General features: G+C 39.5%; 2 protein-coding genes across 3 annotated transcripts; one reads left to right on the plus strand and one right to left on the minus strand.

The window, feature by feature from the left end:
* Positions 1 to 328: 328 nt before the first annotated feature.
* LOC130183234 (leucine-rich repeat and immunoglobulin-like domain-containing nogo receptor-interacting protein 1) lies at positions 329 to 5,761 on the minus strand. The gene is made up of 3 exons (XM_056398488.1): positions 5,422 to 5,761; positions 2,868 to 2,945; positions 329 to 2,684 (listed from the first exon to the last, which is right to left on the minus strand). Exon 3 carries the CDS (start codon positions 2,670 to 2,672, stop codon positions 843 to 845), a length of 1,830 nt encoding a protein of 609 aa, XP_056254463.1. The 5' UTR covers positions 2,673 to 2,684; positions 2,868 to 2,945; positions 5,422 to 5,761; the 3' UTR covers positions 329 to 842.
* Positions 5,762 to 9,917: 4,156 nt separating this feature from the next.
* Positions 9,918 to 16,570, plus strand: ctss1 (cathepsin S, ortholog 1). 2 transcript variants are annotated; one of them, XM_056400247.1, is made up of 8 exons: positions 9,918 to 9,998; positions 11,028 to 11,148; positions 11,233 to 11,355; positions 13,516 to 13,668; positions 13,766 to 13,990; positions 14,757 to 14,922; positions 15,491 to 15,596; positions 15,741 to 16,570. In XM_056400247.1, exons 2-8 carry the CDS (start codon positions 11,029 to 11,031, stop codon positions 15,838 to 15,840), a joined length of 993 nt encoding a protein of 330 aa, XP_056256222.1. In that variant the 5' UTR covers positions 9,918 to 9,998; position 11,028; the 3' UTR covers positions 15,841 to 16,570. The 2 variants fall into 2 exon arrangements, with proteins under 2 accessions (XP_056256222.1, XP_056256223.1); XM_056400248.1 differs by lacking the exon at positions 15,741 to 16,570 and having other exon boundaries at positions 14,757 to 14,960; positions 15,491 to 15,568.
* The last annotated feature ends 85 nt before the right edge of the window (positions 16,571 to 16,655 follow it).

Below are 16,655 nucleotides of genomic sequence, written 5' to 3' on the forward strand. Positions count from 1 at the left end.
AGGCTCCACTCATGTGATGGAGGTATCAGATCATTTAAAAATTTGTAATTCAAATGTGTCTACAAAGATTAGGGTAGGCCTACATGGTGGTTTAGACATGGACAGATTAAAACTAAAGCTATTTCGCTACCCCTTGTGGCTGTTCATTGGCTTCTATAGTGTATATTCAGTGTTATGTGATTTTCTAGCGTCATGTGAAAAATTACTTTAAAAATCTGCTCTTTGAAAACATTCACAAAGCAGACACAATGCTTTCTGCAGCTGATGTTTTTTTTGTGTAATTTTGGACTCACTGAGTCACTGAATAAGGACACCAAAATCTACAAAATGACATTTTTGAAAGCACAACCATTTTATTTTATGCTGCTTTTTGAAAGAAATCATATGAAGTGATTTATTGGGGAATAAAAAAACAAAAACAACAAAGTTACATTACACACATCCATTAAAGAACAGTACAGTAAATGTGACAATATCACAATACTGGCAAAAAAATATAAATATATCAAATTAACTTGAATAGAAATGACATTCTGTATATCTTATATACATATATATATATATATATATATATATATATATATATATATATATATATATATGTCTTTTTGAGTTTGCTACAGAGATGTTAGCCAAAATGCTCACATTTAAATGAACAAATTAATTGTCAGCGTCTGCTATGCACAAGTTAACATGCCACTAAAATTCAATTCTAATTCTAATTTTTCAATTCTGTCTAGAAATTACGGGTTTTAATGCCAGATGGTTTCATATTTTACAGCTTAAAAACCGTAGTTTTACCAGTTTTGTTTAACTTGAAAAAAGACATTTAACTTATTGGCTCATATAAGTTTCATGGTGAACCTGCTAGTCTCCATATAATTGCCTGTGCCTCCATTACTACTCGACATGGCACCTCGTGGCACGTATGCAATCGTAGCTGTGTGTTTTATTTGCCCTTTGCTCTTACTCCAAAAGAGCATGAAAATAAAACATATGCTCACAGAGCTGAAAAATGAAAGAAACCCAATGGTTGCTGCTATTAGTAACGTCTTGACATCAAATGGGAGTTTCTGATTTCCATTTACACCTGGAGAGGCAGACGGAAAGGCAAACCAACCTTTAAGACGAAACAGGTTTTTAGAAGATGATGGAAAGGCTCGGACATGAAGGCTGACAGGCAGGCTGTCATTTCCTGCCGCATTAGATGCCACACAGAGATAAGTGCCACTATCCTGAGGCTGAGCATAACGAACTTCCAATGAGCCATTAGAGAGAGCCCGTATTCTACCAATAGCTGATAAAGGTCTTAACTGTGGGTTTAGCCAGCTTACAGATGGCAGAGGGTCACCTTCTGCATTGCAGTAAAACACTACTGTGTGTCCCTGATCTACTTTCACATCCTGAGGTTTGCGGTTCAGAATTCGAGGCTGGTGACAGGTGAGCAGGCCTGGTATCTCAACTTCAGAGAAATCAAGAAAATCCCAGCCCTGCAGATGGACTGAGGTAGTGCAAGTCGGTGACTTTCCACCAAAGTCTAGGTACAGGTGTCTTCGCACCACCCACAGCAAACGGCAGTCGCATGCCAGTGGGTTGCTATCAAGTCCCAGAGTTTTCAGGGTGTCAACTGACTGAAAAGCACCTACCTCGAGTGTGGTGAGAAGGTTTCTAGATACATTCAGCAAATTGAAATGTGTTAAACCCCTGAATGCCCCGATTCCAATGCGTAACAATGATCCCCCAACCAGATGGAGCTCTTGGAGCCGGAGCAAGTCTCCAAGCAGGTTCCCCTGAATGTAAGAGATTGGATTGAAGGAAAGGTCAAGGAATACAAGATATACAAGATGATGCAAAGGAATGTAGGGGATAGCACTGAGGTTGCAGTGTCTAATGGTGAGGGATGTAAGATTTAGGCCAAAGAGGCTGTTTCCCGACAGTGTCTCCAGCCAGGAGCAATGAGAAATGACAAGTTCCTTGAGGCGCACTAGATGATGGAAAGAATAGTTTGGCAGTGTGGTGAGGCCCAGTCGGCGAAAATGAAGGCTTCTGAGTACGCTGAGCTGTGTGAGCGCCTCTGTCGGCACCGCAGTGAGGTTGCAGCCATCAAGGTGCAGCTCCTGTAGACTGGTTAGTCCGGTGAAAGCTTGATTAGAGATGAAAACTAAATCATTATCTGCTGCTTTAATACACTGCAGGGCTGCCAAGTCATGGAAAGTAAAATCTAAGAAAACAAGGATCTCATTGCTGCTTATGTCCAGTAACTGCAGGTTTGGTAATCCAGCAAATGCTCCCACAGGAATAATCTTCAGGTGATTGCGGGCAAGACGCAGAGTTAGCAGACTTTGCAAGCCGTGAAAGGCTTCCAGTTCAACCACTGCCAGAAGGTTATCACTTAAATCCAAGTCTAAAAGTTGTGTTAAAGTCTGGAAATGCTGATGCACCAGTGTTTTTATATTGTTATGAGTTAAGTTTAGCAGTTTAGCATCTTGTGAGAGATCGTTGGGCACCGTGCTGAGTTGGCCATAAGAGCAATTCACCTCCAGCAGCTCGGTGTTGCAGCGGCAGGACTGTGGACACGGCCGGCGCGTTTCAGATGTTAATGCCACTCCTGTGGCCAGCAGGTAGAAAACTCCCCAGCACAGCCGTTTGTGGACGGCAATTCCCTCAAACATCTGGTGGCCTGCCTGCATGTGTGCGAGCGAGAGAGAGGAAGCCGTGAGAAGAATGAGAAACTGGGGGAACATAACATAACTGCAACATACAAATACAACAAAGCTGACAGTGTTAAGATGTGGCCTATTGCATTAATCTATTCTTTTAAAATTAAAATAATTGTCTAAATTAAAAAAGAAAAAAAAATGTCTTACCTTTTGGCTAACAGGAAGTATCTTTTCATAACCAGACAGCTGCTGATGGAGGGTCCTGTCTTCATAGACTTACAAATACTGAAGAAAAAATAAGACAGAAAGCAAAGGAAGTCGTCAAATGTTGCTCATGTTTGTCAGACTTTGAATGTCTGTGAATTCAGTTTGTACTCATGTTGATTTCAGTGCTTCAGTAATCCTCAATGAGAACCTACAGAGGTACCCCCATGCTCAGGTTCATTCTTTTCTTTCTTTTTTTTTTTGCAATGATTGCACAAAATAATGTTGCTGGCACCTCAATAGTACAAACATCATGACTAAATTTCAACAAACCAACTACTTGCAGGCAGGAAGGGGGCAAGTTTAAGCAGTGTAAGCGAGCTACAACATTTTCAATGGAGATTTTGTTTGTGAGACTGTGTCGCAAGAGTTCTTAGGACTTAAGTAAGCTGGCTCTGATTTGAGCACTATAAACCTCAAAATGTCCCTTTTAAACCACTGTTGACCTCTATAAGATCAACAGAAAGTGGCAGCTCTTATCTCCTTCTATACAACTTTGTAGAGCACGCGACTTTCTGTGCAACTGTGTGGATTCACTTCAGTCAAACAGGTGGTGCAGTGTCCCATTCACTAAAACATGTTAGACTGTCGCTGTACATTCAAGCTGTTACACCACTTATCCAAGACCCACAGTCCTGTGGACAGTTTTATTTGAACTTGACTTGCTCCACCTGAAATAGATGAAATAAAAAGAAGGAGCAGGTTGTTATCTCACTCTGTTTTTGTTTTAAGCAGTTTGACAGCAGAAAGAGGGAGAAAGTGTAAACCTGCACCGCATGAGGCAGCACATGGACTTAAACGCTCAATTATCTGGAGGTCCACAATTATTGTAAACATCATCTGTCTTTGGTCAAATTGTAATGTCAAAGGAACACATATTCCTCTGCATTTAATACATTCAATATTTTATGTTTTGTTTATTTTGATGCTGTGATTACTGTAAGAGCAGATTGCAGGCTCATTTAAAAGACGTTTTTTCTGGTATTTTGGAGAATGTTCTGCGTCTCTCAGGGCATGTAGAATCTATTAGCTGGAAAGTAATGTGTAAAAAGGCTAAATATTACTCACAGCTAATGGTGTCTCCACTCTGCTGTCTACGTTTTTGTTTCATTTTGCATTATTTCATTAAAGGAGAGGAAGACCACCAATACACATATCTTCACAACTCATCTATTAAATACTTTGAAGGGTCATATTTCACATATTGCTTGTAATATGTATTTTTGGTCTAAAATGTGGCCACTTCAGCAAATGAAATAATGCTGTATTGACCTGAATAAAGTAGTAAAATAATGTTCTATTGTCATATTATCAACATTAAAAAACTGTAGCAACAATAATGGCAACAATAGTTTTCTAAGGTTTAATGTTAAGACTGTGTAGGTGACTACTACTACTAACATTTGATCATCTCACTTTATTTGAACAGTTGCTAAAACCACCAGTAGGGCGCGACAAGAACAGAAATACATCTGTGCATTGGTTTGAAAAAATGTGGTGATGCTGTCCATCTGCAGGCATTTTCTAACATGGCATGAAAGTTGACTAGAACTGTAAAAATGTTACCATCCCATTGCTATCTGTAATCACACAATGTCATCTTTCATGTGTGATCATTTCATGTGAACATGTAAAAACACTTTTTTTTTCCTTATGGAAACAAGAATCTGAGGTAGCAAACAAACTGTGAGTCTATAAAAAATGATACAAGGACCAGTTCATCAAAAAAAAAAAAAATGTGTGACTTGGAGAAATGTGCCGTTCAGATTGCCAAGAGAGCGAAGGAAAAAACAACATAACACCTTCTGGTGGGATGCCACCCTCAGCTTTGGCAGCTCTCCTCACATGTTGTTGTGCTGAAGGATGCAACACTATAGAGAACGCGAGAACAGGGATGGAGAGAGAGACACAACAGGACTGATTTTGGATACATGTGTGACATTTTCTGCAGAAATCTGTGATAATTAATGGGAAATATCAAATCCCTCATGCTCAGGTAAATTTATTGTATGCCTTTTCCCATCCCTGCAAACGGATCTATTTTGGTCCCAAGTCCACACATTTAATGCTAGACTTCCCTAAATGATTTTCTACTTAAATCATCTACTTTTGAAACTTGTGGTATCCTAGGAAACTTCTAAAATTCAAAATTTCAGCAAACAAACACATCAGAGTGAAGCAGGGTAAAATGATCGCTCGCTGTATCTAAGATGCTGTTTTTCAGGTGGCAATTTTCTCTTGATATAGTATAGTATAGTCTAACTGTCTGTGATGACAGCAACTCCTCGGAGTAGTTAATGATGGAGGCTGACTCCTCCTGCACTCCCCTGGATGCGCACATGCCGGAGCGTGAAAATAGTGTGCAAAGGTGAAATTGCAGTCATTTACTGTGGCTTGACAGCTTCAATAGCTCAAATACAAAGGATGGTAATGTAAAAGCCACAGAATTACAGTCATTTGTAAGGAGAGAAAAAGAAAATGAAGTATTGTAACTCACCGTCTCTTCAGTCTGGAGGGCTTGTCATTGTCATGGCATTCAGGGGTACATTTACAAGTGTAGGTTTTTCTCTGAAGTTGTCTCTGGGTAAATCTTTGATACAAGCAAAGATAATTTAAAGTGCAGGGCACATCTTTTGGTCAGTCAGCTCCAACTCAGAACCTTCTGTTGCTCAAAAATACATCCAAATGAAACCTGCAATGTGAGAGAAACAGACAGACGTGTCGCAACGAGAGAGCTTCATCCTCTCATTCTGAATTTTTCGACTCCAGTTTAAGCGTGTAACTGCAGCTCAGTTCCCCTTGTTGCTTTGCTGTCTGCATGGCAACAGCAACCTGGCTCTGGACGAAATGCGCGAGTGCTCTGTCCATGCTGGGGGATTATATGCACTCGCTTCCTGGACTTCATCCAGAAACGCTGCACTGGATGACAGGAGGCAGCCTCAGGTCAGCCAAATGCAGAGATTTAGGAGCAACAACAGATGGGAATGATTTTATGCGCTGACACTTGGAAATAAAGGAACATATTTTTATCTTTCTTTCTGTCAGAGCCACTTGAAAGTTGGATAATGATCTACTTTTTTCGTTTGTAAATTCATGGCCAGAAGTGAATAAAGGCTGGTGCTTTAGGGGTAAAAAAAAAAAAACTGTCAGATGAAACCTATCAGATATATTACTAATACTGGATTATTAGTATGAGTATCATGCTGCAAAACGCCATCACAACTGGTCTGTCGGTCCTAACACGTGTCATTTTGTTAATGCTGTCTTGTTTAAAGTTACTGACACTGATTTATTAAAACTTGAGCAGGTTTAATTACCTTTACCTCAGACAAAATGACCACACAGACGTCTTCTGCAGCATTGAGTAGTGGTGTAACTCTGCAGTCTTCATCAAAATGAAGGCCCATTAGTACTGAATAGTCATTTAATAAGATAGATAGATAGATAGATAGATAGATAGATAGATAGATAGATAGATAGATAGATAGATAGATAGATAGATAGATAGATAGATAGATAGATAGATAGATAGATAGATAGATAGACACTTTATTTATCTCCTAGGGGAAGACCATGTATTAATAACTACTGAGCACTCATGGGTTGACATGTTGAAAAGCATCACGGCTGCTGTGACCCCATCACAAGCTGGTCTCTGTTTGTGTCTTAGTTACTTTCTTCTGACGTGGATGAAGTGAATTTCTGTCCACCAATTTAGAGAATGTAAAATTTTACTTCAAAGCAGCCATAAAGCTAATTTAGCTAATTCCATTTGATGGTTCTCACTGTGTGTGTGTGTGTGTGTGTGTGTGTGTGTGTGTGTGTGTGTGTGTGTGTGTGTGTGTGTGTGTGTATGCCCTGCACTCTGTATATTCTTCCGCTGTTTTGTCCTTTGACAATCACATGCCATGAGTATTATCGTTACACAACAGCATCCCCTTCACATCGTGCATCAGTTATGCAACATAAGTTTGAAAGTGGTCCTGACCACAGTGGTTCTGGTGAACAGTTAGGCGACATTGTAGGCAACAGTTCTCCAGTTGTTTTAGGTGATAGGTGGCGAGCAATGTTGTAGTGTGACGTCGTTTGTTGTAAGATACCATGTCACATTCTGTGTGTGAATGTGGGTTGCTTTATTTCAACAGGTTATGCTGTAAATTATGATGGTGTATGGTGTTTTAAAATCTTGCTGCATGTTCCCTTTTTTCTTTTTACTTTGAGCAGCTGCACAGATCTAAAGGTTTCTGCACAGCCCTGAAACAAGCTATTGTTTCTCTCTGGTTGTTGACGTCAAACTTTCAGCCCTGCTTGTTCCCTGTCAAGAATGGGCAACTACATCGACAATAATATTAATATTGTTGTAAGTGATAATGAAATAACAACTAATAATGGAAAAAACCCTTAATTCTTACTCCAATTAAATATGTTATGTACCATGGTGTAATGAAAGAAAAGGGAAAGCATGTTTATGTGTCCAGCACCTTTCAGCAGTAACCAGGCCATTCAAAGTGCTGTACATAAGACATAAGAAGGGATTAAGACGATACATAACAGGGACACAAGGCAATATAAAAGGAAATGTACATGGGTGTTAAAAACTAAAACTGAAGTTAAAAAATAAGCTAAAATTAAATCATACGGATAAAATAGGAGAATAAAAGTGACAGCACAGTGCAGTCTAATATATGCGTCATTTAAAAAATAGAACAAGTTGGCCAAGGCGACCTGGCTGAGAAATGTGGACAACGAGCTTCTGTGTGAGGAAGTGCAATAAGTATTTCTGCAGGTTCTTCAACAACAGGTTACCTACAAGTTTGGGTTCGCAGGCCTGACAGTTACTGACAAAGTAGGTCATTTTCAACTGGAGCACTTGCAGGATGGGATATAGGTTTCAGCAATCATGATATTTCCATCTATTAACAATTAATGAAGGAAGAGACTGAAATCAAAGTAAATATATGAATTCGTTTTCAGTTGCTCCATTTGCCCTGAATCCACTCTCTTACAATTATATAACAGCAGGTGCTTTTGAACACATCAGCTGATTCAATTCAAAATTAGCTTTACAGTAAATCTGTCAGGTTTCAATAAGAAGATGTGGGTGGTAACATGTTCTTTGATGTATTTGACTGAAGAATGCTTTTCTTTTCCCCTCTGTGATTGAATATCGTCCCACGTCTCTGAAAGACTTGAATAATTGGCTCATAAATATAACGAGTGCACATTCATTTGTAAATTTCTGCACTCTGTGTTTTAGCTGCTCAGTACACCCACATTGCTCCACATGTAAATTCTATTTTTCAAACACTTTGTTGTTTAAGTAAAAAAAAAAAAGAAGAAACAATCAGGTGTTTGAGTAGAACTGTCTGTCTCTCTGCTTCGCTGCAGGATTATGTGGTGTGTTGACCCAAAGGATGATCACCACCACAGAAGAAGAGCGGGTGCTGAGTCAGGAACTTACCATCTGGTACCTCAGGGAACCTGCGTTCATCAGCGAATCTTTGTCCAACCCCCGGATCCAGGAAGAGAAAGATCAGAGATGAACGCCAATTACAGCCTCGGCCAAATCAAAGCTCCTCATTGCATAATATCCTCCTGTCCTTTTATTATCATATTGTTGCGTCATTGTTGATCCCTGCAGTGATGACTCCCGTGATGTTTCTGGTCCTCTGCCTTTATTAGATGGATTAAAGAAAAGAGATGACTGGAAATCGGGGAATATTCTTTTATATTTATCATATTATTTATTTGCTTTGTTGGTAAATTGTGAAACACTACAGCCCGCAGCTGGTTACCTCAGCTCAGCTTAGCTCGACTGAGATAAAGACTGGAGACAGAGGGAAACAGCTAGTCTGGCTTTGTCCAAAAGTAACAAAATGAGCCTACTGGCACCTGTAAAGCTCACTCAATAATATATTATCATATTACCAGCTTTTCTTTAATCAATGTAAAAACAACATGATGCGGTTGTATGGTTGGTTATGTTGCCTGACAACAAAACACTGCTCCAGGCCAAGATATAGTCCAGTACATGTAGCAGGCAGATTTAGTTCCCTTTGGACAGAAAGAGTTGTGTTTTGATTAACTACAGATTAAGAGAAACCGTAACTGTAACACTCCAACAGGACTTTGCGATCACAGTATGACACACACGTTTACAACTCTTCATCATCACGTGCACTTTGTCAGTCCGCCCACTACAAGTCACCAAACTGTACCCTTATTAACAGCATGAGCCTGCATGTAATGGGACAGCAGCAACTTGAGCACAAAAATCAAATGTCTGTTAAATAAACAGACTATTTTATGATGCGTTTTCTTTTTATGTTGTTGTATTTTTGAACCTATGCATCTTAAAGAAGTACACTGAAGGACAAATAAGCTTTCGTGACTGAACACTTAACACCACAGCCCCTCACGCAAACAGGAAACACACAATATAGCAGCACACCTTAGCCAATAGAAAAACCACGTGTTCCTAACCAGCACTAACAAACAACGTGGTCCACTCCGTAACAGCTGATAATAACAGTTTTAGTCTTTTACTCTGAGGGTTCAAACTAACTGCTTCTCTCATCACAAACTGACACTGACAGAAATTAGCAGTAGCATTAGCAGCAATGTCAAACACAATTCAATATGTTGACGAAGTGATTACTGTAATAAGAAAATGGTGATAGATTATTTCAACTATTTTAAAATTCTACAATTTACCTACAGTTTTATGTTCACAAATCATCCTTTGATTTGTTAAATGATTTCTAAATGTTCTCATCCACAGTTTTTTGTTTTTGTTTTCCACTTTTGTTGTTCCCCACAGACGGTTTATTTTACAGACATTTGTAACATGTAACTTTTGTGACTTCCACCTCTCATACTGGAAGACTGTTTTTGGCAACCGCAGCTGGTAGTAAATTAGATTCACATGATGAGTCAGAGAGCAGATGCACTGGAAAAAAAACACACTGTGTGTTAAAGGAAACTATACTTCCTCTTTAATGTGTGAAGGCTGGTTCAAAACGGGTGCACTTTCTTCCCTGGGCAGAATAACTTTGCTGATTGGCGTGCGACGAGGTAAACTTTTCATTTGTTGTAATTAACAGTGTGAAAACTGCCTGGGCTGATTTTGTGTGCAGTGTGCAGAGTGTGTGGAGGTCAAATGCTTGTCAGAGTTTACGACTGTACAGTGTGTGGATGAATAAAAGCGCAAAAGCAATTTTCAGAGAAAGGAGTTCAGAGATTACAGTGAAACAGGTCTGAACTTCTCCTTTTTGAGGTGAAGAAAATTTGAAAAGTCAGCAGCGTAAAATAGCCAAAGCAAACATGTCTGACTCTTATTTAACTTTTACGTGAAGGTTTTACAGGCTCCAACTTCCTCCCTTTAGTTCTAAACATGCACCTATGAATATTGCATGCAGTGCTGCGTGTTGTGGTTTCAGATTTGTTAAGCTGAACTGTGCACTGTGCACATATAACAGTGCAGTCTTTATTGAAGATTTGTGTTTATATGTGACTATATTCTACTGCAGAAAGAAGCTAATCAGCTGTTGATGCAGCGACTGATGCTAACATCCTGAGGAGTTTACATTCAACATGTACCGTATGATGAATCTCAAAAGGTTTATCGAGTTGAGTCTTTCATCATTCTCTCGATGGTTAAGGAAGATTCTGATGCGCTTGCTTTGCTTTTGCTGAATTTTGAAAGAGGAAATTCACAGAATACAAACCTGAACTGTTAGCTGAATTAAAAATACAAAATTACAAAATGTTGAAACTGTATTTTTCTCGTCTGGTTCAAATCATAACGTTTTTCTAAAATTGTGGCTGTAACCTTGCTCGTGTAATGCACATCATAAGTTCCCAGAAGAGGCCAAAGTGACGTCCTCACGCTTTTCCAACCAACAGTCCAAAACCCAAAGACACTGAGGTTACTGTCACACAAAGACAAAGAAAAGCAGCAAAATCTTATCATTTAATCATTTACTGACAGTGAATTTTCTGTCAGTTGTCTAAGTGATTAGTCGAATAGTTTCAGCTCTATAGAAAGACACGAGGGTCATATCTGCTCCCTTAAAGTGACTGTTTTGTTTTTTTCCTTTGCAGGATGCACATTTTGTGTGTGGTGTTGCTTCTGGCCTTCCTGGTCCTCGGCCATTCTTCATCACCTTTAAATAAGATGTGGGAAGAGTGGAAAATCAAACATCACAGGGTTTATGATAATCAGGTAGGACTTTTCTCTCTGTTGTCACACACACGCATACTCACCCACGCCGGTGGAAAGATCACTCAGTCAGTGTTTCTGTTTCAGACGGAGATCATCTTCAGGAGAGCAGTGTGGCAGAAGAACTTGGTCTTGGTGCTGAGACACAACCAGGAGGCATCAGCAGGAAAACATAACTTCACTCTGGGATTGAACCACCTGGCTGACATGGTAGGATTCTGCTCCAGCATGACAGCTTGTGGTTTTTTAGTTTCTGTTGCTGAGAAAACAGGCCTTCCTAACTTTTCAGTTTTGCATCATGACAGACAGGTCTGGATTTTCTCAAAACATCATTGTAGGTTGAGATATGCAGATAAATAATTCAGTGTCATCTGGACTCACATAAATAGTTCTAGTTCACGTTTTCTTTGTGACAGACTTTGACCTGCTCTGAGATCAGTTTTTCTCAGTTTGTCACTGGATTTCAACAGTTCACAACCACAGTTACACAAGAGCACAAGAAATGTTGAGATACATAAGAAAAAGTCAGATAATCTTTTATTTGTACTTTTCTGAGCTTCAAGTTAAAACTCCTTGCAGAGTAAAATCTAACAAACTCGAACTTTTATCTTTTATTTATTTTATTTTTACTCTAATCACTTTTTATACACTTCTCTCACTTCCATAGCAAGCGTGCAGATAACTGTCTTTATTTTTGCTCGATGAATCTTGTGCTTATTACTTGCCAATAGTAAACTAAATTATAGCTTGTACAGAGTTTGTTGGCTGACAGAAATCTGCAGTAGAACTGAGGAAACCATTATTGAAGATATTCAAGATTTGTCAGATTTGTCATCTGACAGATTACAGAACCAGAGTGGGGTTTGCTTAGGACAGAAATGTATGAGAGAGACCTCTGGTGGTTACACAGCACACGACAAACATTTTGGCACAAACAGCGGTCTCCACATATCCCCGCACTGCCTCGCCCTGCCTCCCAGGCCCTGTGCAGACAAACACTGGACATCATAACCTGAAGAGCATTGACACTCATTGACCTTTGCTGGTGCAAGATGGTCGACTGACCAACACTGTTAATCTGCATTTAAACCTGCACCACGTAGGCTTAATCTAAACCCTAACCTATAGAGCTGCTTTAATCTTCCTTTATACAATCTGATTAATTTAATCCTGTATAGGCTGGGCCAATCTGGTTATATGACCTACAGCACATGTGGGAAGGCTAACTAAGTTACATCAATTTATAAAAAGAAAAAAAAAATAGTTTAGAAATACAGTGGAACTGCCTTTTGTTTTGGCATCGACTTCAAAGTGATTCATCTTAATAATTATGTAAAAGAAAACTACTGTTATTAAAACAAACATAAATGGTTGCTTTGTGAAGGACTAGAAATGGATAGTATGCACAAAAAATGCAATGCAAAGAAGCAGTTATACATATGCGTGACAGAAAAAAATATTTTTTGGTAGTGATGAAGGGATCATGTTTCAGTGTGGTCTCTTTGATCAGGCCATTGTTTGACCTACGTGCGGGAATGAAGGTTTGTATGAGTAAAAAGGAAGATACGGCATGGAGGGAGGGTGTTTACAAAGCTGCACTGGAAGGCGCTGGAAAGAGGAGGATTTAGATCTTATTTTATTTTGAGCCTGAAGACGGCAGCAGGACTGAGGAGTGGAGCCTTGTATGGGCGTGACGTGTTAACTCTGCAGGAAACTGGCAACAATGTTTGGGACACACTCGAGCTTTTGGCCTCTAGTCAGAGATCCCCAGAGAAGGACAGTGTGTTATAGTTGTCTTGGAGATGAATAGACAGCTGAAGTGTAGATCATTTGTAAGAGGCTAAGAGGAGAGGTGCTGGACTTTATGCAGCATCATGATAAATACAATAAAGCTGACGTTGGATTTGTAGTCAACTTTATGCTCTTTCTGCTGAAGGCAGAAGTTGAAATTATGATAAGAATCGGAGGAAGTTGTGGTTAATTTTATGAGCGCATGTTGGTGTCACTTATGCTGAAGGAAAACATGTCCAACATAAAAACTTGACTATAATAGTTTCTACACAGATTCATAACCCGGCGAGGTTCTAGGAGGGAGGTGCAGAGCTCATTTATGACCATGAGTTGAGTTTCAGTACAAGTAATCCATAGAGAACTTTTTAGGAGAGGCTGTTAAATTCAAGATGGACTTTTAGCACGCTGAAATGTATTGCACTGTGTCCTTAAACTGCTGTAAAGAAACAACAGTTCAATGAGAAATGGGTCCAAATTTAAGTGCTGCAGTGAAAAGATCATCACTAATCTTAGACATTGTAATGTTTCTATCATGTGCATATTTCTTCCACATATTTACCAGCCCTCTTTTCTATTAAGACAGCTGAGGAGATCAATGAGAAGCTGAACGGCTTGAAGCTGGAGGAGCCTGCTAATTTCACAAATGGCACTTTTAAGGAAGTGAGCGGATTATCGATGCCTCAGGATGTGGACTGGAGGAAGAACGGCCTGGTCAGTCCCGTCCAAAACCAAGTGAGATCCGCTTTTTAAAGGGGGGAAATGAATACAATCTAACGGGGAAAAAAACAGTGGCAATAAACTAAGTAATGTTTCCCTTTGTTTTTTTGAGGGGTTATGTGGGTCCTGCTGGGCCTTCAGCTCTTTGGGAGCTCTTGAGGGGCAGATGAAGAAACGAACAGGTGTTCTTGTTCCCCTGAGTCCACAGAACCTGGTGGACTGCAGCACCAGCGATGGAAACCACGGCTGCAAAGGAGGATACATCTCGAAAGCCTTCAAATACGTCATCCGCAACGAAGGCGTCGACTCAGAGAGATTTTACCCCTATGAACACCAGGTTGTCCTCAGAAAGCATGAAGGCCGCATTTTCTGTCTTCCTTCCTTGTTTGTTTGTTTCTTTCTTTCCTTCTTTATTGATTTCGTATTTCCACCGCCCACCCAGCCAAGGATTCATGTCATATAACCTAAGGAATCAATCATGTCAACTTACAGGGACGGGGGGGGGGGCCAAATAAAGCCAAAACCTTGTCAGTACAGAGAGCGAGAGTTTGCATTAGCATAACCACTAACACTGTGTCAGCCTCTGGCAGTTACAGTAAACAAGTAAAAGATGCTACCTGAGCTAACCGGTCTGACATATCTGCTAGTCGATGATTTTGCTGCACAACACACTCCTCATCTGAGTCTCAGTCTGACTGAGGCTCAAACATGTGGCTGAGTCTCTCTGATGTTTTCTTCTAACGCTGACCATCTTGACAACGCACTGCTCTTTGACCGGTCACCAGTCAACCTTCTCAGTACAGAGAGCGAGAGTTTGTATTAGCACAGCCACTAACACTGTGTCAGCCTCTGGCAGTTACAGGTCTGACAAACAACATGAACAAATAACTATGCTAACTGTTCTGATACGTCTCCTCGCTCCTCAACAAACTCCTGAGTCTCGGTCTGACTGAGCCTCAAATATGTGGCTGAGTCTCTCCAATGTTTCCTCCATTAACCATCTTGATGCGCACTGCTCATTCACCTGTCAGTCTAGCGTTATAAAATATAATATAATATTAAATAATGATAACATATTTTGTAAATCTCATTTCTATTTGTAGAATGGGAAATGTCGCTACTCTGTCAAAGGAAAGGCTGGTTACTGCTCTAATTTCCACATCCTTCCACGAGGAGATGAGAGGGCCCTGCAGGCTGCGGTGGCCTCAGTAGGTCCTGTCGCTGTGGCCGTGAACGCCATGCTGCCATCTTTCCATAACTACCGAGGAGGTGAGGATGAAGGCTTCTGGATGTGGAGATGTGCATAGGTGCATGGACACTGCACTCACACTGCAGCAATAATGCAGTTTTCTCTGCTGAAATACTGTTGCCCCAGTATTTATACTGTTCCCAAAATAGACTTTTGACTAAATTTGTCACAACTGTCCATGAGCTTTATATTTATAAAACTTGTGTGCTGTAAATACAGATTTTACAAAGCATATTTGTATTTCGAGTTATGGATGAGTTGACAAGGACAATGACTCTTTCTTTTTCTAAATGTTTGCAAAATTAATTATTGATTATTCCTTTAATCAAATGGGATCAGATATGAAATATGATTTTTTTTTGCAAGGTGTAAGGAATGAACAACAAAATTGGGGCAGAAGTGGCTTTAAAGCATGAAATGAACTGCTAGATTACTTTAGCAGACAGAAACTCTGTAACCCCTGAAGCTACAGGAAGTGTCAGGTGTCAGCAGTAACGCCAATATCAGGGTAACAGAGGGTTCATGACATTTTATCACTTTATATTTCATTTTTCTCAGCCACTGTTACTAAACGTACGGATCTTTTAGGTTTATATAATGCCCCCGGCTGCAACCCAAGGTTTATAAATCACGCCGTCTTGGTCGTGGGCTACGGCACAGACAGAGGACAAGACTACTGGCTTGTGAAAAACAGGTGAGCTTGTCTTTTTTTTTGACTGGATGATTATGAAAAATTGCTACCCCATTACCCCACATGTGAAAAGAAATAAAAGAAAGTAGTGACTTCAGAGTGTGAGTGTAGTGTGTGATATTAAATTGACTGTTTTTGTGGTTTCAGTTGGGGAACCGAGTGGGGAGAGGAAGGCTTCATCCGACTTGCGAGGAATAAGAGAAATCTCTGTGGCATTGCCAGCTTTGCCATCTACCCAACACTGTGACTTGTCACCTGAATCATCTCTCAGTAGAATTTATCTTATTTAATTTAGTATCAGAGACCAGATGTTTGGGCTTTTTATTTTTAACAATGAAACTGTAGGTGTTGTTCTGAGTGTCAAAAATACTAAAAGAAAAGTTGTATTAAAAGTTAATTTCTTAAAATTATTGAATTTGCCTTTCTCAGTGATGTTTTGAATTCTTGAATGGACACGTATAAACCAGAAAAAAGAGTGTTTGCTTTGTACCTGTTTTGTAATTTATAGATCTTATAGATTTTACACTGTTTTATATATTTGATGTGTTTATTTAAATATTAATATTTTTACAGTGTTAAAATGTACTTAATGGATTTAAATAAACCTGTTGATGATATAAAATATCTCTTATCTGCTGTATACTAGCTCCATCTGTTTAGTCCCAAAAAAAAATCACTCATCAGCATCACCGTGTCTTATTTATCTCATTTTCCTTGTTATTGTTCCTCGGGTGTCACTGTTTTCTCCATCTATTTTCTCTGTGTATGGTAACTTGGATGAGTGTTGCAAAAACAGGTTTTACAAGTGTGTTTATTGTTGATAAACTTAGAATCACATTGAATTAACTGAGAACACTTAAAAGAAAATTACACTTTTTTTAACCTGAATTATTGGAAATAACTTATCTGCCAAATTTTTGCCAAAACAAAATAAAATACATCCCCTCTCTAATTGTTGTTCATGTTTAAATACCTCCAGCATAACCTTTACTAATCTACTGATTCTGGACCAGTTTTATTTCCACTGCGTCTAAATGTTAATTGTCATCACCTGGAGGTGTC

This window comes from Seriola aureovittata, chromosome 16 (genome assembly GCF_021018895.1).
Source record: "Seriola aureovittata isolate HTS-2021-v1 ecotype China chromosome 16, ASM2101889v1, whole genome shotgun sequence".
NCBI classification, from domain to species: Eukaryota; Metazoa; Chordata; class Actinopteri; order Carangiformes; family Carangidae; genus Seriola; species Seriola aureovittata.